This window comes from Tenrec ecaudatus, chromosome 10, assembly GCF_050624435.1.
Source record: "Tenrec ecaudatus isolate mTenEca1 chromosome 10, mTenEca1.hap1, whole genome shotgun sequence".
In the NCBI taxonomy this organism is placed as follows: Eukaryota; Metazoa; Chordata; class Mammalia; order Afrosoricida; family Tenrecidae; genus Tenrec; species Tenrec ecaudatus.
In genome coordinates, this window is record NC_134539.1 from 15,925,409 (window position 1) to 15,949,488 (window position 24,080).

At 46.5% G+C, this 24,080-nt stretch overlaps 1 protein-coding gene and 1 pseudogene across 1 annotated transcript in view; one reads left to right on the forward strand and one right to left on the reverse strand.

The window, feature by feature from the left end:
- Positions 1 to 4,060: 4,060 nt before the first annotated feature.
- LOC142457820 (anaphase-promoting complex subunit 13 pseudogene) lies at positions 4,061 to 4,391 on the reverse strand (annotated as a pseudogene).
- A 5,541-nt stretch (positions 4,392 to 9,932) lies between these two features.
- CCDC171 (coiled-coil domain containing 171) overlaps positions 9,933 to 24,080 on the forward strand; it is a 292,925-nt gene continuing 278,777 nt past the window's right edge. The window contains exons 1-4 of the mRNA XM_075559944.1: positions 9,933 to 10,203; positions 12,719 to 12,777; positions 13,623 to 13,774; positions 17,141 to 17,276. Of these exons, the coding sequence (XP_075416059.1) occupies positions 13,731 to 13,774; positions 17,141 to 17,276 (180 nt within the window). The 5' untranslated portion in view covers positions 9,933 to 10,203; positions 12,719 to 12,777; positions 13,623 to 13,730. The remainder of the gene's footprint in view (positions 10,204 to 12,718; positions 12,778 to 13,622; positions 13,775 to 17,140; positions 17,277 to 24,080) is intronic.

Genomic DNA, 24,080 nt, shown 5'->3' on the forward strand with positions numbered 1-24,080 from the left:
GGCACAGGATCTGGTAGGGGTTCACAACAATACCCTATGGAACCACACAGTGACTGCACATACTTGCCAGACCTTCCATTAAACAATTAAGAACCAAGCAAACCCAGTTAGCTATTTGCCCCAGGGAACACTTGCTCCTAGAAAACAAGACTCACCTGTCACTAAACAGATTGCTTGTCCAGGCCAATAGTTTACCTATCAAGAACTGCTTCAAGACCCTTGCTTCCATGTGCCCACCAAGCTGAAGCTATTATGTCACAAACTTGGCACAATCATTTTTTAAAAATCTTCTTGTCCGTCTTCAAATCACCCAGTCTATACCTAAAAGATGAAAAATAACTGGCCCCCATGTTGCACGCTTACAGCAGATTATCAGCAGGGCCTGGCAGAATTTCAAATGAGATTCAGTAGAGAACATGGAATGTAGGATATCATCGCAGAATTCACGTGGATCTTGGCTGCAAGCAGACAATAAGAAAGATGTGTGTGTGTGTGTGTGTGTGTGTGTTTTATTTACTATGCACTCGGGTTAGACTGTGTGGATCATAACCAACTATGAATAACATTGATAAGAATGGGAATTCCAGACTACTTCAGGGTGTTCGTGCAGAACCTGTACATGGACCAAGAGGCAGTCAGCTGAACAGAACAAGTGACTACGGAGTGGTTTAAAATCAGGAAAGGTGTGTGTTCAGGTTGTATCCTTTCACCACCCTTCACTTACTTAGTATGCTGAGCAAACCATCAGAGAATGCATGTTGGGCTACTACCAACAAGGTCAGCAGTTAGAAAGCACCAGCCACTCCTCAGGGGGCAAACCGGGCTTTCTACTCCGCAATGAGTTGCGGTCCCAGGATCTCACAGGGGCAATGGTACTCTCTCCAGTAGGCTCGCCTGAGTCGGCATTGACTCAATGGCAGTGGACTCAGTGGTTTTGCTTTTGGGGAAGGCGTATGAACATGCCGTGGAATGCAGATAACACAACCCTGGTTGCTGAGAGCCAAAAAGACTTGAAGCCCTTACCGATGAAAATCAATGACAACAGCTGTGCCTATGGATTACAACTCAATGTAAAGAAAAACACGATTTTCACAAGTAGTCCAACAGATAAGCATGATAAACAGAGTAAGGTTAGAAGTTGTCAAAAATTTCATTTTTGACAATCAATGGTCATGGAAGCAACAGTCAAGAAATCAAATGACATATTGTATTGGGCAGATATGTTGCACAAGCCCCACGCAAAGTGCTAACCATATCACTTTGAGGAATAAGGTGCACCTGACCCAAGTCATGGTGTTCCTCAGTAGCCTCAGATTCATATGCAAGCTAGATAATGAATAAGGAAGACCAGAGAAGAATTGATGCATCTGGTGCTGGCAAAGAATACTGAAAGTACCAAGGACTGCCAGAAGAACAAACAAAGCACTGTTAGAAGTAATACGAACCGGATGCTCCTTAGAAGTGAGGAGGGCAAAACCTCCTCTCAAGTATGTACTTTGGGCTCAGGAGAGCCCAGGCCCTGGGAAAGGGCAGGCTGCTTGGTAAAGTCGAGGGTCAGTGAATGAAGGAAGCTCCTCCATCAGATGGACAGGCATAGTCGTTGGAACAATGGGCCAGTGAGGACGGCTCAGCCTTGGGCAGCGCTTCGCCTTACTGTGCAGAGTCAGGGATGACTAGAGAGCAGCTAGCAACGCTTTTCCCTTCAAAGACACTCTACAATCCAAGTGAGGCCATTCCTGAAGGCAGAACCGAATAAACTTAACCTTGTTTGGGCATCAGTTTATGCTGCGCTTTTGAGGACTAGGTGAAGACGCGTATTTTTGGCAGCATATTTTAATTTTTAAATATATTATGCAAGTTAACTTTCCAGGAAGAATGGGTCAACCCCAAGAAATAAGACCTGTCTGTGAGAGTTCTTCCATCCCCCTGCCAAGGTCTCTTGGCAATGTTTGGCATTTTCCTAATCTGATAGGCAATCAGTGACATATCATTACTCTTTTGTTCTTTAAAATTTAACTGATTATTAATGAAGTTTAGTAACATCTGGAGCTGTCACTCGAAGCCACGTAAGGGCTTGATTAATAACCTTATATTGAGTACTTAGAAAGCTCTAGCTAAGCTTTGTAGTTTAGGAGCCCTGGTAGTGTAGTGTAGTGGTTACTCATTGGGCTGTGATCTGAAAGGTTAGGAGTTTGAAGCCACCAGCCATTTCTTGGGAGAAATATGGGGCTCTCTGGTCCTGTAAAGAGGTGCGAGAGACCCACCGGGCCTGCTCTACTCTCTCCTATTGAGCTGTTATGAGTTGGTATCAATGAGATGACAGAGACAGAGGGGGCCGAGAGTTTGTAGGTAGGACAGTATCTCTTAAAGCAGTGGTGTATTATTCAGTATTGAGCCCATTTGTTATTCTTATGGGCAAGCTCAGCGGGAGCACAATTTGAAGGCAGAGATGCCAACTCATAGCGTTCCTACAGGGAAGGGTAGAGCTGCCCCTGTGGGTTTCCGCGATTGTAACTCTTGACGGGAGTAAAAAGCCCCATCCTTTTCCTGACTTAAACTAAAACTACTATCCAATTCCCGGATACCTTGATCCTAAAGTTCACCTTAGGAGCCTCGGTGCTGCTGCTGGGTAAGCGCTGGATGGTAAGAGCTCTGTGGTCCCAACGTAACTGTGACTCCCGGGCGGAAAAGTCAGACTCTCTGTTCCCATAGAGATTTATAGTTTAGAAATCCTATGTAGGGGTCACTACGAATCAGAATCAACTAGATGGCAGTGTTTGTTTTTTTTAAATATAGAGTTATAGCTATATGAGGGGGATGAAAAATTTGTGGGAAAATTCTATTATATATTTTTTCCTATTATCTTTTTAAAATTATTTATTGGGGGCTCATATCATAATATATACATACATACATACATGTGTCAAGCATATTTGTGGCCATCATAATTTTCTTTCATTCTTTTTTTTTTACCATTTTATTAGGGGCTCACACAACTCTTGTCACAATCCACACATATACATACATCAATTGTATAAAGCACATCTGTATCCTATTATCTTTTAATCCCATTTCCCACAACCTTTTTGAAAGCCCTTCTTGAGCCTATACATATGTATGTTGATACACACACAATATATATTTCATATTTACATAGAACTGTATCTATGCTACGTTAAGTTAAATTTTTCATTGTAATGCATCATCCATCAGCACTTATCTGGCTTCAAGCAGGGATGTGCTGGAGCTGGCTCCTCCGGGCTTGAAGAGCACAAAGCGATGGAGAGGCTATCTTACAACTACCTTCTTTTCAGAGATTTCGCTTGAGCCTGGCCGCAGGGAGAGTGTTTGCCTTAGGGAAATCAGCAATCACTACAAACCCAGGCTGCCCCTCTGCTCCTGCCTCCAGAGCTGCTTTACCAGCACACCACTGACTGCACATAACAGAACACAGGTCTACCGCAGACCTCGACGCTCAGGGCACTGACTGCTTAGTTGCAAGAAGATCCGCCATCAGGCAACCCAGGAACAGTGGCGTCCAGGGTGAAGGCTCTGTCTGTTTTTAAGTCCCTGGATGTGACCGTCCATTTCACTGTTCAGCTTGTCACCTAGTCCAAGCTACAAGGGAGGCTGGAAGAGCCAGTACTCGGCAGTAGAAAATAGGATAGCCATGACCGGAGCATTCTTCCCCTGAAGTGTCTCATACTGCTGCGATTGCAGGTTAGCAGCCAAGGATGCGGTAGGGCATGGATAGGCCAACAACACTCTGCTACTAGTGTGCGCATGTGTGTGTGCACTGGCAGGCGTGCACACGTGCACGTAGAGGACAAACTGAATATGAGGGCATTTACAACGATCCATTTATTTATGTATTTATTTTTAAGGGCAAAGGTTTACCCATCGTGTTCAAACACCCACCACTGGATGACGAGTTCGAGGCGCAGAGAGTCAAATAGTCCACATTCTTGGGAAATCTCATGTAGCTTGCGTTCCTGGTGAATATTTCCACATTTTACTTTGTTGCCACAATCGATGAGGGGATATATTTTTAGGTGTTGATTTCTTGCTAAGAGATTTTAGTTACAAAGCTTTTAGAAAGGCATGCGAATGTGCGCACACACTCACTGCGCACACACCCATACTGCCCGAGCAAGGAGCCAGCTGTCAGTTCCCGATGGGGGGCTTGTTCTCATGCAGGTACTGTAAGGCCAAGTCTGTCCACTTCATTTCCTGTTCTTTAACAGATTCCGTGGTGCCACCATTGTCTGGCTCAGGTTCCGGAAGCTCTTTCAGAGGGATCGCAACATCTTCATAGGGCAGCTTGTCTTCACACGCCAAGCGTCGTCAATCAAGGCCAAGATCCTTCCACCTCTCTGCACCTCACTGTCCATGCTACACCCTCTACAACTATTTATATATGCATTAGAAAATCTGTAAAGTAGCGGTTCTCACCCTGTGGGTCGCGAACCCTTTGGGGGTCGAACGACCCTTTCACAGGGGTCGCCTGATTCATCACAGTAGCAAAATTACAGTTATGAAGAAGCGACGAAAATAATGTTCTGGTTGGGGGGTCACCAAAACCTGAGGAACTGTATGAAAGGGTCGCGGCATCAGGAAGGTGGAGAACCGCTGCTGTAACGGAAGACACCATCTTCTTGGCAGATTTTGTATTTGTATCTGGGGAAGCAGGTCTTTGGGGGAGACTTTCTGACCTCTTGGTAATTGCTATTGTGTTTACGGGACCATGTTTATCTGAGCCTGTAAGAGAGATGTTTGCTTTTTTCTTTTTGATGTTTGCATTTTGAAGGGAAAAAAATATCAGAATAATCGTGAATCCACTCAACGCATGGCACATATTATACGCCGAGCAAAGGACGCAAGCTGGATTGTGAGCCTTTGACATTCATTTCGCTGCTGTAAAGCTTTCCCTGTGAGGCATGGCCCACCTCTCACTCTGCGAGTCCCAACTGCTTGATGTTCTCGGTGCTGCTGAGAGAGAGGCGAAGATTTATTGTGAAATAGGAGGAGGCAAGGCTGAAAGGCAATTTGGAGAGGGAGCAGATTGTAAGGTCCCTTGATTGACAGGAGGAACGTTGAGGTTTTACTCTGTAGGCACCGAGGAGCCACTAAAAGAATTAATCAAGGGGGTAACATAATCGGAGTTATACTTTAGAAAGATCATTCCCATTGTAGTAGGCAGAACAGGGATTGAAGGCGCAAAGCACTGGAGCCACTGAGAGCAACAATTAAGGCAAGGCCTTTCAATTCTAAGAACTGACACCAAAGCAGCACAATAAACCCAGCACCTGGTGTGGGGACCTTCTGGGAGGTTATCAAAGGGTCAAAAGGATGTGGCTCATCTGGTGCTTTAAACACCCGAAGGCTCACAAGCATACGATCAGATCATAATACTCCCTCAAGGCCTTCAGGTACACATATGCCCATAGGCCAGCTTTTGATTCCCTCCCCTCCCCCAGTTTACATCTCTCTCCGCTCCCACATTGCCATTTTAAAATGCCTTAGACATCGTCAACTTACTACAATGTTGAGAGGCTGCTTGCATAGAGGAGGCTGCAGGGATGGTCATGGATGTGAAACAAGAGGGAGGGAAACAACAACAACAACCCTGAAGCAGTAGGCACAGAAAGAAGAAAATCTTGTGTGGTGCTAATGGCCAACTCTTGGCTCCTAACTCAAAGGTTGCAAGTTCAGGTTCACACAGTGGTACTTCCGAAGAAAGGTCTGGCTGTCCACGTTCAAAATTTAACCTTCGAAAATCTGTGGCGCACGGTTTGACTCTGACTTGTGTGAGGTTGCCCTGAGTCAGAGTTTATCCCCGGGCAATTGGAAGAAGGAAAGGAAGACAGGAGACTTCGAGACCAACTAAGCGGGAGTTAAAGATTCTTGGAATTGGGTACTGAGACCCCGAGAAGAAACAAGTTGATATCCTGTGGGCTTTTCTTACCTGCTATTTAGGAGCAGTTGATAACTAGGCAGAGGAGGCGTTTGAGAATATATCTATATTCCAGTGGCGCTGTTCACTTGTTGCAGTGCTGTTGTGAGGTGCCAGGAAGTGGGTCCTGACCCCATAGCAACCTAGGTCCACAGAACAAAACACTGCTGCCCAGGTCTGTGCCATCCTCACCACTGTGCTTTGAGCCCACTGTGGCCGCGGTTGTGTTAATCCATCTTCTTGGGCAATCTTCCTGTATGCCACTGACACTCTCCCAAGTATTCTGTCCTTCTCCAGGGACTGGTTTCTCCTGACAACCTGTCCAAAGCAAGAGAGATGAAGTCTCACCAGCCTTGCTTTCAAGGAGCATTCTGGTCATTTTCCTCAAAGACTGATTTGTTCAATTAGGAGTTAAAAATTCAACACTGGGTAGAAAGGGGGAACTGATTACAAAAATCTACTTATAGCCTCCTCCCTGGGGGAGGGACAGCAGAGAAGAAGGTCGGGGGGAGACGTCAGACAGGGTAATATATGACAAAATAATAATAATTTATGAATGATGAAGGGTTCATGAGGTAAGGGGGAGTGGGGAGGAAAATGAGCAGCAGATATTAAGGGCTCTAGTAGAAGGCAAATGTTTTGAGAATGATGATGGCAACAAATGTACATATGTTCTTGACACAATGGATTGATGTATGGATTGTGATAAGAATTGTACAAGCCCCCAATAAAATGATTAAAAAAATAACACTAGAGCCCAGCAGTCGGAGTTGGATATAAAGAATGGGATCCAGGGACCCCGGGACGGCATCAAGGAGGAAGCATAGATGACCCAGCATGAAGGTAGCAGGCAGGCACTGACAAGAGCCTGCTGAGGGGAAGAAGGGGGCAAGGTTCCCGAGCAGGCGCAAAAGGTCAGGGCTGGCGACAGGAAGGACTGCAGAATCCCACGTATGATGGAGAGAAATCTAAGGAGAATTACCGTGTCATTTTGGCAGTGAGGTCACGTCTGACTTTAGAAGCTGCTTTGGTAGAATGGTGGGGATGGTTGTCATCTCTCAAAAGGAGGAGTGGAAAGAGGAGAGAAGAATGAAATGGCCACAAAAGGGAAGTAGTTCGGAGATGGTCTCTGCTTTTCTTAATTATCCGGAAAAGGATGGGGCTTTCTACCCCCCGTAAATGAATTTGTTTGGGAAACTCAGAGGAGCAGTTCTGCCCTGTCCTATACGGTTGCTCTGAGTAGGGGTTGGCTCCATGCCAGTGAGTTTCTTCTTTTTATTCTTCTCATTATTTGCTTTATTGTCTTTTGTTTTTTAATAGATCATTTTACTGGGGGCTCTTATAGCTCTTACAACAATCCATATATCAATTGTATAAAGTATATTTGTACATATGTTGCCATCATTATTTTATAAACATTTGTTTTCTATTTGAGCTCTTGGGATCAGCTACTCTTTTAATCCTCCCTCTGCCCCTCCCTGGCTCATGACCCTTTGGTAAGTTATAAATTATTTTTTAAATCATTTTATTGGGGCTCATACAACTCTTATCACAATTCATACATACATCAATTGTGTAAAGCACATTTGTACATTTGTTGCCCGCATCATTCTCTAAACATTGGCTCTCCACTTAAGCCCTGGCATCAGCTCATTTTTCCCCTCCCTCATGAACCCTTGGTAATTTATAAATTATTATTTTGTGCCAGTGAGTGTCTTAAGTAGTAGAAGAGTGTTAAGGTTCACTCAAAATGAACACAAACGTGTTTAGCAGCATGGTAGGAGAAACTGCCTGGCGCTCTGCTTCCTTGACCAGGACAGCTTTGGAAACACTGATGGAACAGTCCCTAAGTCTAACTCTTGGGGTCTCCCTGAGTCAAAGCTGACTACCTGGCACCTGGTAGAGTCTTAGGCAATTGAGAGACAACAGAGCATGGTCCCTGCCTGGCAGTATTTTAGAAATCAGATTTATTGTATAACTATTGCCACTTCTCTGCTAAAAACCCTAATCGAAACAAGTCAAAAACAAAAAACCGCCAGTAGATTAGCATCCTTGCTGGATAAACCCTACAGACCCTCTTGCTCAGCCCTGTCAGACAGCATGCAGCGCTTCTTCCCGTCCTCACCACCTCTTGCGCTCTTGGGTGTAGCTTCCATGTTTTCCAATCCCTTATTATTTTGGGGAATCTGTAGCCATCTACCAGGCTGAGCTGGTTCTTCACTCTAAAGCCTTTCAAGACAGACTTGTAGTAGTGAGTGAGTGTGTGCGCTTGCGCGCGCGGTGTGTTGGTCTTCACTGTACCTCGGTCACATACACTGTATTTCTATCACTTAGCTCCATGCTGAGTATCTGTCTGTAATCAATGATGGTTAAATGAACAAATAAAATTCCAGGTCTTCATGCGGCATTTATTCTTCAGAAAAAAGCCTGCTGTTATTTGGCATTTTCTCCCTTTGTTATAAATGATTTACTTTTGTGAGCTTGCTAAATCATAAACAAGAAACACTAACAGTATTATTTAAAAATTGTAAGCTGGGGTGGGGGTGAGGGAAACCTTGGTCTCACGAGTGCTGAATTTTCCATTTAATTTTTAAATGCTACTCGTGCTTTTTTCCCTTCCTAAAGCTCTCTCGCTTGGTGCAATTATCTGCCTTCTGTATTAAGAAGTAAGGTCGTGGGGGCCCCTGGTTTAATCTCAATGACTAAATTCAAACCCATTTCGGAGCCACAAATGGTTTCCTCTCAATGCATAGCAGGGTCCAGGACCGTTGGCTCTCCCTCCCCGGGAGCAGCGCGGTGGGAGGCGCCTCTACACCTGGTTTCAGGTTGATTATGTTCCACACGGGACGATTTTAGCATAAAAGCCTAGTATGATATGAAACACCTTTTGGAGGTGGTGGGGGCGGGGGTGGTGGAGAAAGCGGTGGTGGCCGAAGCTCAAATCCTGAATTAAATCCCGCCTGTTGGCATTGTTCTTCGGGGAATTGGCTTTCAAAAGCCAAGGAACAAAAGAGGTTTGGATTTCCCATCTCCCCGAGGCGGCAGATTGTGAAGGGGTGACCGCGAGAAAACAAGAGTATAAATTATCAAGCGGGAGGCGTGTGGCACACACACACACACACAGACCGCGAAAAACAAGAGTATAAATTATCAAGCAGGAGGCATGTGACACACGCTCTCTCAACAGTGCCTTTTCTTAAGAGTACATGCTAAGGCTCCCAGGGGATCTTTCGCGAGGGGCATCGTTACGTAACAGCATTGGCAAGCGCTGCACTGGCTTCCCGGGCGCGCGCGCCGCCGCGCTGTTGACAATCCCAAATCGGGATACAAAGGGGAAGGGACAGGGCGAGAGGCGCGGCGGGTTGCACTGAGCCGCGCAGTCGGCGTCTCACAGCGACCCCGCGCGACAGAGGAGGGCCGCGGCCTTCCCTAGGCTGTGATCCCCTAGCTAGCGGGCCGCCAGCTCTTTCTGCCGCAGAGCCCCCGTGGGTCCCGCCCGTGCTGGGAGAGCGCCCTAGACAAGGGTACCCGCCACGTGTGTGGAAGCGGAGCCCGGAGAATTCCCCGGGCGCAAGCAGCAGCCCGCGGACGCCCGGGCTGGAGGACCAGCAGGGCGCTAGCTAGGCAGGGCTGCGCCCTCCAAGACGGCTAGATGCCAGCGGGTCCAGGGTGAGGGCTCCTCAGCCGGCTCCCTGGGGGTTCGAAGCTGGTGGCTCGCGGCGCCGCGCAGACCGCAGAGCGGCGGCACGGGCAGGCGCGCTCCCGCGGGGGGCGGGGGAGCGTCTGGAGCCGGGCTGCGCGCGGCCGCGAGCGCGCCGCTCCGCGGCAACGGCGCATGCGCCGGCTCCCCTCGGCGCAGCCGCGCAGGCTCGCGGGCCGGCTCTTCCAATCGGAGCCAGGCGTTCTCGGAGTGCGTCTCCCAGAGCGGCGGGCTGCGGACGCCGGGGGAAAGGGGCGGGCCGGGGCGGGCCGGGGCGGGCCCGGGAGGCCGGCGAGCGTCTGCGGAGGTCTGCGAGGGAAGCGGAGCCTTCCCAGCCCCCGGAAGTGACCGTTGTAAACCTCCGCACCCCGGGGCTGAGCCCCTTCCAGGGGTCCTTTGCTACCAGGCTTTCTCCCCCGGGTCCTAGAGCCCGTCGGGTTCCAACAGTTTTGCCTCTTTCTCGAGCGGGCTGCCGGACTTCCCGCCCCGGGAACACGGAGCTGCCGCGGGGGTCTGGGATGTGCGATGTGAAGCACAGGGGGACGCTGAGGTAAACCGCGGGATGTGGGGGCTTTGATGCCCACGACGTGGCCGGGGGGGGGGGGCGCTGCGGTGAACGGGCCAGGAGTTTTGGGGACTCCGACAGAGTTTGGGGTTGTCTGTGACCGGTTCTCGTGGGGACACGCCTCCTGCCTCCAGGGCTGGACCCCTCCGTCCACCTGGAGGGGAATCCCCACAGCATCCTCGGTTTGGGTGGTAGCACCTGGAACACTGAGTGGGTGGGGACCCGAGGACCGGACCCCAGGGGCTTGGGCTTGGCACTCTGTCTAGGGCTGCAGCTCTGGGCGACGGACTCCTTTCCTCTCGGGCATCCCTCTCGTATTCTTCCTCTTTAAAAACTTTTTAAAAGTTTGATCAGTCGTCTGTAGCTCTGACTGCCCTCTTTTTCCAGGGCTTTAAAAAGGCTTAGGAAAAGCCTGCTTTGCGCCTTGGCAAGGCTAGTATCTGCAGGTGTACACACCCTCTTTTTGAAAGCTCTTTATCCCCAGCAGGACGACGTTCCTAGGCACATCCATGCTTACCAGTGTCTCACATATGACTGCATACATTCACTAGAAAAGGCACCAGCTCTTTGAAATACCTGCTACGTGGGCGCCTTACAGCTGTACCCTTGGTGCTGGAAGACCAGAACCCACCGTTTGCACTTGTTTGAACCGTTGGTGCCTAGAAACCATGAAACAATGGGAGAGCAGGCAGCGGACGTGGTTTCCCATGAAATGCAGGCAGGCAACCTGCAAAGAGGCGACGTGGAGGACTGACTGGTCTGGGTCTTTCCACACATGACCTCTCTAGGCACTAGGCTCCTTACCTGTCAGCTGAAGAGGCTGGACTTGGGCACTAAGGTTCCAATTCATTATGCAACCCTTCTATGATACTGTGTCTCAGCTCTTTATTTGTATTTTCATGAAGCCACCAAAGAACCCCAAACCCCACTGCCTTGAGTCAGCCTTCACCGGCTGCATAGAATAGGACCATACTGCTACCAAGGCTGTAAATCGTTATGGACTGGACCTGTGGAGGGGCTGGTGGTTTCTAAGCCCTTTTAATAAGTACTGTGCCACCGGGGTTCCAGAAAGAGCCAAGCACCCCAGTTGATGCTGCTGATCCAAGGCTCCACACTGGCATGGTTACTGCAGGCATGCCTCCTTAAACTGGGCCCCTTGGGCACTGCCTTTGAGGCAGCCCTGTGTGGAGTAAGCCCACCGCTGCCATGTTCCCCACACGTTGTGCCCATTGCATGTCTTTGTGGCACACTTTGGTAATTCTCACAATATTTTAAACTTTCTTCAGGATGCTCACAGACTACTCAAAAACAAAAGAGCAAACTCACTGCCATTGGTTGGATTATGACTCACCGTATCGTGACCTTATAGTGGATGTCCGAGCCTGTAAATCTGGCTCTATCTTTCTCGTGCACAGCAGCTGGTGGGTGTAAACTGCTGACCCTGCAGATAGCAGCAACGCAACACGTAAATCCTACACCACCACCGAGGCTCCTTCATAGGCTACTCAAAAAACTCCACCATCCACTCGATGCCAACTCCTAATGAGCCTATCTGACGGGCAGGGTAGAACTGTGTGCATGAGTTTCTGCGACTAACTCTCTATAGGAGTGCAAAGCTTCATCTTTCTCCCATTGGAGCCGCTGGTGGTTTCAAACTGCCGACCTTGAAGTTGGCAGCCTAGTGCATAACCACTACTCTACCGGGGCTCCTAATTAGTCTACTCACTGCCATTGAGCCAATACCAACCCATAACGACCCTACAGGCTGCAAGGTAGAACTGTCCCTGTGAGGTTCCAAGGCTGTAACTGCTAATGGGAGCAGAAAGTGCCATCTTTCTCCCAAATGGACCACAGTATAGTATAAAACATAACTGGGGAGCCAAAGCCATTACTGGGACACCAGAACAGTTCATGTAATTCACTTAATTGCCCTACGAGCTTTATTGAGCGGGCCCTGCGTGGAGCCATGCCTGAATTGCAAGGAGCACTGTGTCTTGGAAAGAGAATGGCTCGTGAAGGCTATTGTCAATGGCACTGAATCACTTAGGTAGAAGTTGTGGAATTGGAGAATTTTTTAAATTAAATATTTTTATTGGGGGCTCTTACAAGGAGAATGTTTTATTGTGTATATTTTTGCCACAGTTATAAAAAATATTTACACGAATAACAGTATAATTCATGTAAATGGAATGAATTGAATGTGGTGATAATGATACAACTTCCTGACTGAATTATTGAATTGTATGACGCGAGGAAGAAATACAAATAAAACTTAAAAAGAAAGAGGATGGGCTTTAGCATTTCTAACTGTCACTAAATATCTTTACCTAGGTTATGTGGCTTCTGTTTCTTCATCAGTGAAACAAGTGTGATAACCTCCTAAGGTTCTTGGGAGGATTGAAAGAGACCATGTACGCCGAGCCTAGTGTCTGGTACCATAGTCAGCGTGAACTAATAATAGTGTTTGTCTTTTCTTTCTCCCTCCCGCCCTTTCCCTCAGTCTGAGCAGGCCCACGGAAGGATGAGTACACTCAGGATGGACCACTGAAGGACCCTGATGTGAGTACGCCAGGGCTCTGGATGAGGTGTCTGGTCGAAAACTGTACCACCATTGGCTCTGAAATGTGACACGGAGTTGTCTGTGGGACAGGGACTTCTCTCCGAGGATGCAGACCATTGCCAGTCCAGTGGTAGCTGCTCTCCTTTTCCCAGCTGCTTCCTCTTCTGTTCCTGCCTTGGAAGAGAGGAAGTGTGAAGGTTACAGTAGGGTTTTTTGTTTGGTACTTTTATTTCAAAGTTACCTTAAAAATACCCCATAAAGTTTCTGAGGCCCTAAGGGCCCCTGGGCCTTTACTTTCTTTCAAACTGAGTGCTGGGTCTTAAAGATTGGCACTCTGTGTGGCCTTTCTGAATTTAGGCATAGTTTGCCATTGTAGTTTGTTGGAGGTGTCCATTGGGTGATGTGAAGGGCTGGGCTCTCAACCACTAGTTGGAGGGTTGATGGTTTGGATCCACCCGGAGGTCCCACGGAAGAGAGGCCTGGCAGTTGGCTTCTGAGAGGTAACTGCCCCTCCGGGGAGCACGTTTGCTCTGCACACACGGGGTGGCCATGAATTAGTGTGACAGCAATTCACAACATTTTACTCTCTCTCATTTTTCTTTTGAGAAATCAATTTATCAATATCATCATTACTTTGTTCTTACCAGAAGGGAGGATATTTTTTAATATGTTGTCATTTTTGTTTCCAATTTTTTCCCTTGAAATAAAACCACTTTCTGAAGAGAAGTATTGCATATTTTGTGCAGTGATTTATAAATTACAAGTAAAGGAAAGAAGAGGAAATCACTTAAAAGTTCAGGACTCAGATGTATAACCACTGTTACAATGTATACTCTTTTAACAGACTTCAGTCCATCCAACCACAGAAGCCAATATCTCAGATATTTTTAACCCATCAATAAGGAAGTTGTACATCCTGAAGAAACAAGGTTTTTTGAAAGAGTTGGATGACATGAGTTTAGGTAATTCAAGTAATTCCACTGCTGAAACTCAAAGGTAAGCTTCCAGACTTAACCAGCCTGGTGGTTGGGCTGGTGATTAGAATTCTTTGTTTCTGTGTTTTTAGAATTCTTATGGGATGAGAAGTAGAAGGGAGGTTTAATGTAACTGGAGCGAGAACTCACAGTGATCCTGTAGGACAGAGTAGAACTGCTCCTTTGGGTTTCTGAGACCATCAACCTTTGTGGGAACACAGAGCCCAGTTCTTCTCCTGGAGTGGCTTGTGGGTGTGAACTGCTGAACTAGGAGTTAACAGCCCAATCCCAAACCAACACATTCACAGGTCAGTTGAAAGAGACTTGCTTACAGTGGTTTGTGGCTTGTTTTGTTTGGGGCTGGACAGGAGCCCTGGCAACACAGTAGTTCAGTGCTTTATTGCTGATCAAGATATTGGCTTCTTGAACTGAACTCACCAGCTGATCCATCGGAGAAAGAACTGGCAGTTTGATTTATTATGTTTCTTCTTTCGGAGGGGGGGGCACAATTAGGGAGTTTACTAGTTTACTAGGATCAGAAAGCATTAAGGATTGAGTCATTGGTTCACAGCAACACCTCTCCCCCGCAGTAGCTAAGTCTCTCTCTCTGTCTCTCAGCCTCTTATCCATGTGGTCCTTGGGCCTCTGCCTTCTGGACCAGGAAACTCGCCCACCGCAGAGTCTCTCAGTCTCCCAGTCTTGGCGCTGCTCCTTGGCTCTCTCTCATGATTTTTTTTGCATCAGCCTTTGGTCTTGGTGAGGCATGGCCCCTCCTGCCTTCACCATTTCAGGCAGGGATTTCAAACAGGCTCCGCTGGTGGCTCTTCTTCCTTGATGGCCCCAGGAATTCGCTCTCTTCCTGCCAGGGAAATAGCAATTAAAACTTGACTCGCCCCTCTGTAGTGTTTCACTCACCCTGTATGCATGGTCTCACCCAGTTCAATTAAAGAGACCTGGATAGAAAAGCCATATTAAGACATTTCACCTCGCCACGACTCCCCACAGAAACCAGAGTGAGGTTGGCCTTGGAAGGGGGAGTCTTACTGCAGGGCCCACAAGAGCCTCTGCTTCTCATCAATCTAGCACCCGGGTCCACCGTGTGTGTGTGTGTGTGTGTGTGTGTGTGTGTGTGTGTGTGTGTGTGAAGGGGTGGTGCGTAGTCTGGCTGTGGATAGTGCCTGGTGGGTAGCCGGTTCAGACCGGTGTGGTGAGGCTCTCCAGCAGTTTGATTTTGTAAAGATTTATGGCCTTGCAGACTTCATGGGACAGTTCAACGTTGTCCTATAGTTGGAACGTCGCTGATTTGGAATGTGTTTCCACGGCAGTGAGTATTTTTGATAAGGGGCTGAGTGTAGAGTGGGATTGAGGCTTTGTTGTGATGGAATTAGTGAGAGGTGGCTCTTTGTGCTGCTTTGTTGACTTGGAGACCCCAGTCTCCATGTGGGGTTCTTCTCATTAGAGACCAGCCTTCCCTGCTGCTCCCAGTCTTTCCCCACTTTGCTGCCCGTTCACCTTTCTCTTTGGCCATTCTCTAGATTTTTGTTCAACCGCAACCTCGGTGGCTCTCCACAGCCGCCTCTTTCCTCGTCACTCCCTTCTCGTTCCTGGCTTCCGTTTAAGCATTCTTTCAGTGTGTGAACAACCTCAGACGTGGCATCTCTCAGTTTACACTCCAAGATGGAGGCTGCAGTGTTGTCTCCTAAACAATGCAGGAGTTAAGGGCACCGACTCCTTTTGAAGTCGAGATCCGGCCGATCTGCGTCTGGTTTACAGCTTCCCCTTGAGCAGCACAAGTCTGCACGGTGTGGAACCGTTTATACGCAGCTTTCCCCACGGCGAGCTCAAGTGGTTGGGATTCTCTGCGAAATCCCTTGAGAGGCAAGTAAGTCATCGTCCTTCTCAGAACCGCGCTCTACTTGGTGTAGGACAGCGCATCTCATTTAGCAGGGTGCACCCCAAAAAGCGTGGTGTACAAACACGTGTACAGAGAAGGAGCATGCATGGTGTGCGACTTTTATATTCATCTAACAGAGTCACTTCACATCTGGCAATCTGACAATAAAGCAAGGTGGGCTTGTATTTTACGTCAATTTATTTCCTACTAATACACGATCTTTTAAAAAAGCATTCGGGGAGGCGTCCTTGCACAGGGTTTGGGAAGGACTGGTCACAGGAGCCTTTTCAGAAAGGACGTCTGGGTGGGCGAGCACCTTGCCTAACCTGCACTTCTCCTGTAAATAGGATTTGCTAATAAGCCCTGCCTACCTGTCTTTAGAAGCTACTTTACATTCTTTCTGGAGCAAGGTAGGGGATCAATAATTAAGATAGAACTTTTTGTTGTTAAAACTACCTTAAGTTGGGTGCGTCTCCTTTCAGATATTGAAAGGGACAGAGAGAGGCCTCCCTCATCAGCTAGGTCTCCTCTGTACCTTGAAGAATATGGTTCAAAACCTGCTGAGCAGAGGACCGTCAAGATTTCTTCTTGCGGTGAAATGTGTAATTATACACATCCTTACATAGGGATACATTGATCTAGAAACGTGTTCATAGGAAAATTGAAAAATGCTAATTGAAACAAAATAAGACCCTTTGTCAGTATTGAACTACTGACACATTTAGGTATATATTTACCCAGGCTTTTCAATAGATTCTGTAGGTATAGGTACCCACCCAGAGACCAGGTCACTTGAGTGACAGTTGGTTATTTTGTGAAAGGAGAAGATGACTCATCCAATCACAAAATAGAGGCTGTCCACCGGCCGTCTGTGGGCTATGCAGGAGGGAGCGACCCCACAGGGCAGAGTAGACCGGCCCCTAGGGTTTCTAGGACTGTAGTCTTCATAGAAGCAGACTGCCAAGTCTCTCTCTCACGGAGCAGCAGGTGGGGGTTCAGACCACCTTCTGTATGGTTCACAGCCAGGTGCTTCACCACACTGCCGCCAGTGCCCATCCCTAATCCGAGGGGCCGGCAAGGATGACTGGACATGGTGTTTGAGAAGTTGTGTTCTGACAGTCTCTGATAGGGGTCTGGTCAGGCTGTTTTGTTGGGAACACCCCCTGCCCCTCGTGTTACCCTTATGATGTCTTTTGCTACCTGGCTGCTTAGACATGGAGCCCCAGTGGCATAGCGGTTATGCGTTGGGCTATTCACGGCAAGGTCAGCAGTGAGAAACCACCAGCTTCTCCATGGAAGACAGATGGGGCTTTTTACTCCCTTTGAGAGTTCCAGGCTTGGAAACCCACAGGCAGCTCTGCCTTGTCCCTTAGGGTGGTTGTGAGTCGGCATTGACTCAGTGGCAGTGAGATTGGTTTAGGTTGGCGAGACATAGCAGAAAATGTTGAATTATACCCAGTGAGAAGGCCGTTTCCCGATGCCCTCATTCCGTAGATTGAAGACTGCTGCATCGGAAGTCAAACAGATGCTTAAAAGTGAAGTTGACTTGGATCTTACTGCTGACCTCAGAAAGAAGCTCCATCGGGCGAAGAAAGAAAAGTTAGAACTCACAGCCAAGCACAATGCAGAGGTAGGTCTCTCTCTTCCCCCCCTCCCCCCCGCCCCTAATACTGTTCAAAGCAGAGCTTGGTTCATTTCCAATCTACAGACTCCCCCTTGGACTTTATCACCTACTATTCTCGTGCTTCAAAAAGGAAGCCGTGGTAAAGAAAACGAGCTTTTCTCTTTTGTGCGTATGTGTTCAGTGCACTTTGTGTAGCAGTGGTTGTGCTCTATCTCAAATGACACTCTACTCTTAGATCTGCTGTGTTCATCATTGGCCACAGAATTCACAGCGAGTACTTGTGACTGTAGGGGTTATTAAGGAAATTAACAGATGTCAGTGCGGGTGAGAAATACGCAGGGTATAGATAGTCAGGACACCTGCTCAGCTCCTCCAGTGCTGCTAATAAACGCCCAAAGGAAATGCCACGCATTGTGAGCCTTATCCTGAGGGCATTCAGCTCAAGCTTCGAGGGTCAGCAAACCCAGCTTCCCGAATTAAGTGCTCAGAGGACCCCTCCTGTAAGCCTCGGCCTGAAGGCACTCAGCTCCACCTCCGTGGATCAGCAACCCCAGCTTCCCCAATTAAATGCTTCCTCAGAGGTACCCCACGCCACAAGCCTTTCTCCTATCCAAAAGCACCCAGCTTTTCTTGCTCTGTGGTTTGGGAAAGCCACGAATCTGTCTGGCGCTCTGGTTCCTGGTTCTGCTGCTGCTGTGCCTCCTCTACCACTCCTCTGCTGTCACATCTGTTTTCTGGATCAAGGAGGCTTATTGAACAGGGATCTTGGGGTTCGGAAGACGTGCTCCATTGTTGGCTCTTGCTGATGGTGGGATCCATCCCTTCCTCCTGCTTCTTTTTCCAGATCTGCCTCTGCCCCTCCTCCTGCTTCTTAAGAGGATTCATTTTATACACATCCTGCTGGATATAAATGAGTGAATCCATTAACAATTACCCACTGGCAAATCCTATCAATGTCTCCCCCTACCTTCTTACCTAGACCCATGCAGGCAAAGGTCATTTGGGAGGAGGGACACTGGTGAGAAGAGACACATTAAAGAATTCATCGTCCCTGCAGGCCACCTCTGGGTTCTGCAAGCCATTGCCCTGTCATACTTGAAGGGTTAACTTGCCTGCTTTTAATCATTTTACTGTGAACACACCCATAAAAGCTAGGAAGCCAATTTTTTTATCCTTGCCTTTTCTATTCTAAAATAGAAATGGAAGGAATCATTGTGTTGACATGTTTTCTTAGATTTATTTTAATTATGGGTCCAACTTGGTTGTAAATGCTCATTGATGAATGTGGTGCATGGTAATGAAGGATTTGGAAATGACACACTTTTGAAATCACAGCACAGTTTCCCTTGTAGCCTCAATCATGGAGTAATTTAAAAAAAAATAATTTGAGTATAGAAATTTTGATCCTATGATAATAAATTATCTTAATACCTTTTTAGTTTTATTATTCTGTAATAACTCTTTCTGTACTGGTGCATGTGTATGCTTATTTTTCCATATGTATGAAGAGGCTTCAAAAAGTTCATGGAAAAGTGGAATGAAAAGCTGGTGGAATTTTCCATGAACTCTTGGACCCCTCCTCGTACATGCATGTATTCCAAGTACGGCAGTCGTCTTTCTTCTATGATAATTCTTGAGTTGTATGTGAATATGTCTTTTGTGTGTGGTGTTTTTTCTCTTCTTTCTGTCGCTGTTAACCTTCCTTATTCTCAGGCCTAGTTTAGGCAGCCTGGTCGAGTGGACAGACTGCCTGGATCCCACAGACCGTGACTGGGTTTCCAGCCCTTCCATGGATAAGCTGTGTGACCTTGGGGCAGTTACTGTCCTCGAAATCACTGACTTTTCATTGTGAAATGCTGGTCTTAGAGTGGTTGTGATAATTAAGCAAAATAAAGGCTGTTAGGTACCCGTGTTAAAAGAATATCATCAATAACATACAAACATAAACTCCATTTGTTAATGGTAGCTTTAAGGTACTGAGCGCTAAGAATAAGCCCCGTGTTATCTTTCTCTTGAGCTCAGTTCTGACAATGTCTTTTTGGGAAAGCAGAGTCTTCTTCTTCTTTTCAAATCATCTTACTGGGGGCTCGTACAACTCATCACAATCCGTACATCCATCCATTGTGTCAAGCACAAAAAGTATATTTGTTGCCATTATCATTCTCAAAACATTTTCTTTCTACTTGAGCCCTTGGTATCAGCTCCTCATTTTCCCCTTCCTCCCTCCCCCTTGGTAATTTATAAGTTATGGTTAGTTTGTCATGTTTTACACTGTCCGACATCTCCCTTCACCCACTTTTCTGTGGTCTGTCCCCCACGGAGGGGGTTATATGAAGATCCTTGTGGTTCATTCCCCCTTTCTACCCCACCTTCCCTCCACTCTCCTGTTATCACCATGCTCACCACTGGTTTGAGGGGTTCATCTGTCCTGGATTCCCAGCAGAGTCTTCTTAAATGAATCCGATTACTACTTTTTTTGCTCTCCTCAAGAACTTTATGGTTTAAAGCTATTTTAGAGTACTTATTCATTTCATGCTTGGCTGCTCTCCTTTAGTCTGTAAACTTCCTGAGGAGGGAAAGCCATGGCTATGCTAAGTTTGACTATACTTCACTCACATTGTGTATTGGCACATAGTAGGCCTTCACTGGTGGGGTCTTGAATAAATGTATAACAAAAGTGATGTTTTCAGGGTAGTTAAGCAACACTGATACTGCTGATTAAAATAGAAAGAAATGAGTAAATGACAGCTTCATTTATACTTTTTCGTGATACTCGGTAATTTGGTAGTTATAATAATTGAAATAATTGCTTTATTTTCATTGTAATAATACTGATTGAATATAAAGAGGGATTTGTGAAATGTATGCTAATTGTTCATAAACTCGAAAAATCATTTTTTAAACCAAAAATACGTTTCCCTGACAGTATCAGTGTCATGATAATCATTCATTTATTAAGTTTTCTCACACATATTTACAATGATAATTAGATTTCTCCTAAGAGACCACACTCCTTACTATCTTTTATTGGATCACAATTTTTTGAAAAGTATGTGTTTGTGTTAAATAGGTAGGAAATTATCTCAGGGAGAAAAACAATTTTCACAGCAGGAAATTATAATTGGTTCAACCCTAGGTTTATATTATTGATTATTTTCCTTATGTCTATTACTTTTTAGATTATTTTACTTATATAGTAAACATTTTTATTTTTGCTGTTCAGTATTTTAATATACCTGTCACAAAGCAAGGCCTTATTAGATGGACCTGATGCTAACACACTTCCATACTGGTAATTGGCGCAAAATAGCTTTAAAATGGACTTCCGTGAATTCTATTGTATTGGATTCTGTGTAAGTTACTATTCTTTCTGAGCCTCCTTTTCATTTGAGATCAGTGGAACTCATAGATTTTAGTAGTTGTTCGATGCCATCAAGTTGGTTCTTACTCACAGCAACCGTAACGCACAACAGAACAAAACACCGCCTGGTCCTGCGCTGTCCTCACCGTCATTCCTACGTCTGAGCCCCTTCTGTGGAGCATCTTCTTTTTCACAGCCCTCTGCTTTACCAAGCATTCCATCCCTCTCCAGGGAACTGGTCTCTCAAATATGTGTGTTAGACAGGGTTCTCTAGAGAAACAAATCCAGGACATTCCTGTGTATGTATGTACGTACACACACACACACACACACAACACACACACAACACACACACACACACACACACACACACAACACGAAGGAATATAGCAGCTAATTAGTCTACAAAGCAGTACAGAGGGCTCAACTCAACTCACTTCCGTGGAGCAGTTAATATACTGGAAGTCTGTCCTTCAACTCACAAGGGCTGCTGGATCCAAAGTCAAGGGAGCAGACAGCTGAGTCTTCCGCAGAGCAATGCAGGCAGTCTGACCACAGGCCGCAAATAGCAGGGCAGGTCACCAACCGTCAGCCAGATGACAGGGTCTGACAGTCCAAGCTCAAGCGACGTATACAGCAGCAGTGTGGCGAGCAAGTCCTGAAGGAACCGCAAGCTCTAGCATACGATCCATTGGTTGGGTGTCCCATGGGTAGGGCAGCTCGCAAGTTAAGGAAGAGAACTAGCTAAGGTAACCACACTCTTGCCTGATCACTAGGGACAGAGAGAGAGAGAGAGAGAGAGAGAGAGAGAGAGAGAGAGAGAGAGACACACACACACACACACACACACACACACACACACACACGGACGGACAGACAGACAGACACAGGTGGGTCTTGCCAAGCCATTTAATTCTTTGCCCTCCAATCAAACTGAGCCCTGATTAATCCCACATGTTCCTGTTGGCCAGGTTGGCACAATAAACCTACCTATCACAGTATGTTAGACAAAAGTCTCACTTCTAAAGAGCATTCTGGGTGTACTTCTTCCAAGACAGATCTGTTTGTTTTTCAGACAGTTGTCACCAATACCACAGTTCAAATGCATCAATGCTTCTGTGGGTCTCCTTAGTCTTTGTGCAGTTTACACACACACACACACACACACACACACACACACACACACACGAGGCACTTGAAAATACCTTGGCTTAAAAAAAAAGAAAAAGAAAGAAAAGACCTTGGCTTGGGCCCTCAAGGTGACGTCCCTGCTTTTTAACACTTTCCAGGTCTTGTGCAGCAGCTTTGCTAGAGCGTGCTTTAGCTTGTGTGAGAGCTCAGCTGCTGCTCTCACAGGTGTTGCTTGTGGAACCAAGAGAAAACAAAACATCCTGCTGCTACTAGAACATTTAAAATTACATACAAGATTTGCATGGTATTTCTGTCTGACTGCGTGGCTTTAGAAGGCTGGTTATCTATGCTGGGTCTTTGAAAGTTCATGGAAAAATGTCATTACCTTTTCAATTCCACTTTACCATGAAATTTTTGAAGCTTTCCTGTGTAATTTCTAGGTATACCGTGATCAATTAAAAGTCACCCCAGAGACCCGGAGATCAAAATACTCTGATCATCACTGTCGTCCGGCCATCCTTTGCTGTAACCACAGTCACCCTGACTCTAATGGTGAAGGGCCTTTGCACTCTGGACTTACATTGATCCCACTGTAATATGGGTGCCCAGCTCATTGATGACAGTCATCATTACCTTCGCTGCTCTTTATCACGGTGCTTATTGGCACATAGTAGGCCTTCAGTGGCTGTGCTGAATCACTGTAAGATAAAATGTATATCTTTAGAGGCCATCTCAAGAACAGTGAGTGATACTGCTGATTAACATAACAAGAAATGACTATGTGACTCTTCTGTTTGTAGTTTTCAATGAGATGCCACCCAGAGCATTTGGTAGTATGCTAATGAGGACAGTGGTGTTCCTTGGGCCCCGGAGGAGGGTGTAGTGTGGGCGGGGAAGGGAGGTGGCTTGCTCATCATAAGACCCTTCTGGTCTCCTAAGTTTCCATATTATGTAAGAAAATTCCCATCTCCACGTGGACTACCAAGTGGGGCTGGGGTGAGCATGCTACCATGAAATGTGTCTGACTCCATTATTTCAGTCTCTCTTGTATCTCTCATGCTCTCTATGACTTTATTATAATCTTTATGTATTCAACCGTACAATTGTGCCTATCGAATCCGTGATTAGTTGTGGGGGGCTGGCCTTTCCCCCACACCAGCTTTTTAGTTAGTTGCATCCAAAAGTTGCCATGGAGTTGGTTCTGACTTATGGAGCTCCTTTAGGACAGAGCAGAACTGCCCTGTTGGGTTTCCAAGACTGTGAATCTTAGTTTTTTTTAAAAAAAATTATTGGCGGCTTGTATAACTCTTACTACAATCCATCCATCCATCCATCCATCCATCCATCCATCCATCCATCCATCCATCGATCCATTGTGTCAAGCACTTTTGTACATTTGTTTCCCTCATCATTCTCAAAACATTTGCTTTCTATTTGATGAACCCTTGGTATCAGCTCCTCATTTTTCATCTCCCTCCCCGTTTACCCCTCCTTCATTAACCCTTGATAATTTATAAATTATTATTATTTTGTCATGCCTTACACTGTCCGATGTCTCCCTTCACCCACTTTTCTGTTGTCCATCCCTCAGGGAGGAGGTTATATGTAGATCCTTGTAATCCGTTCCCCATTTCTACCCCACCTTTCGTTCACCCTCCAGGTATCATCACTCTCTCCACTGGTCCTGAAGGGTTCATTTGTCCTGGATTCCCTATGTTTTCCAGTTCCTATCTGTACCAGTGTACATCCTCTGGTCTAGCCAGATTTGTAAGGTAGAATTAGGATCATGATAGTGGCGGGGGCCGGGGGGGTTGGTTCGGGGAGGAAGCATTTAAGAACTAGAGGAAAGTTGTATGTTTCATATTTGCTATACTGCATCCTAACTGACTTGTCTCCTCCCCATGACCCTTCTGTAAGGGGATGCGACCCTTTCGTAAGGGCCTGCTCAGTTGCTTACAACTGTAAATTTTTACGGGAGTAGAAACCCTCATTTTTCTGGTGGTTTCAAACTGTTGACCTTGTAGTTAGAAGCCTGATGTATAAACCCATTGATTAGTTCCTTAGCACTTGGATTTGGACTACCTGGAGACTTTAGAGTGAGCTTATTACATTCCAAACCAGCAAGCCAGAAAATTCAGACTCGTTGCCATAGAGTCAATGCTGACTCATAGTGACCCTATAGGTAGGATAGGGTAGCACTGCCCCAGTGGGTTTTCTGCAAGAGTGCAAATCCCTGTCTTTCTCCAGTGGAGCTGCTGCTGGTTTTGAACTGCCGACTTTGTGGTTCACAGCCCAAGGCATAACCACTACATTGCCAG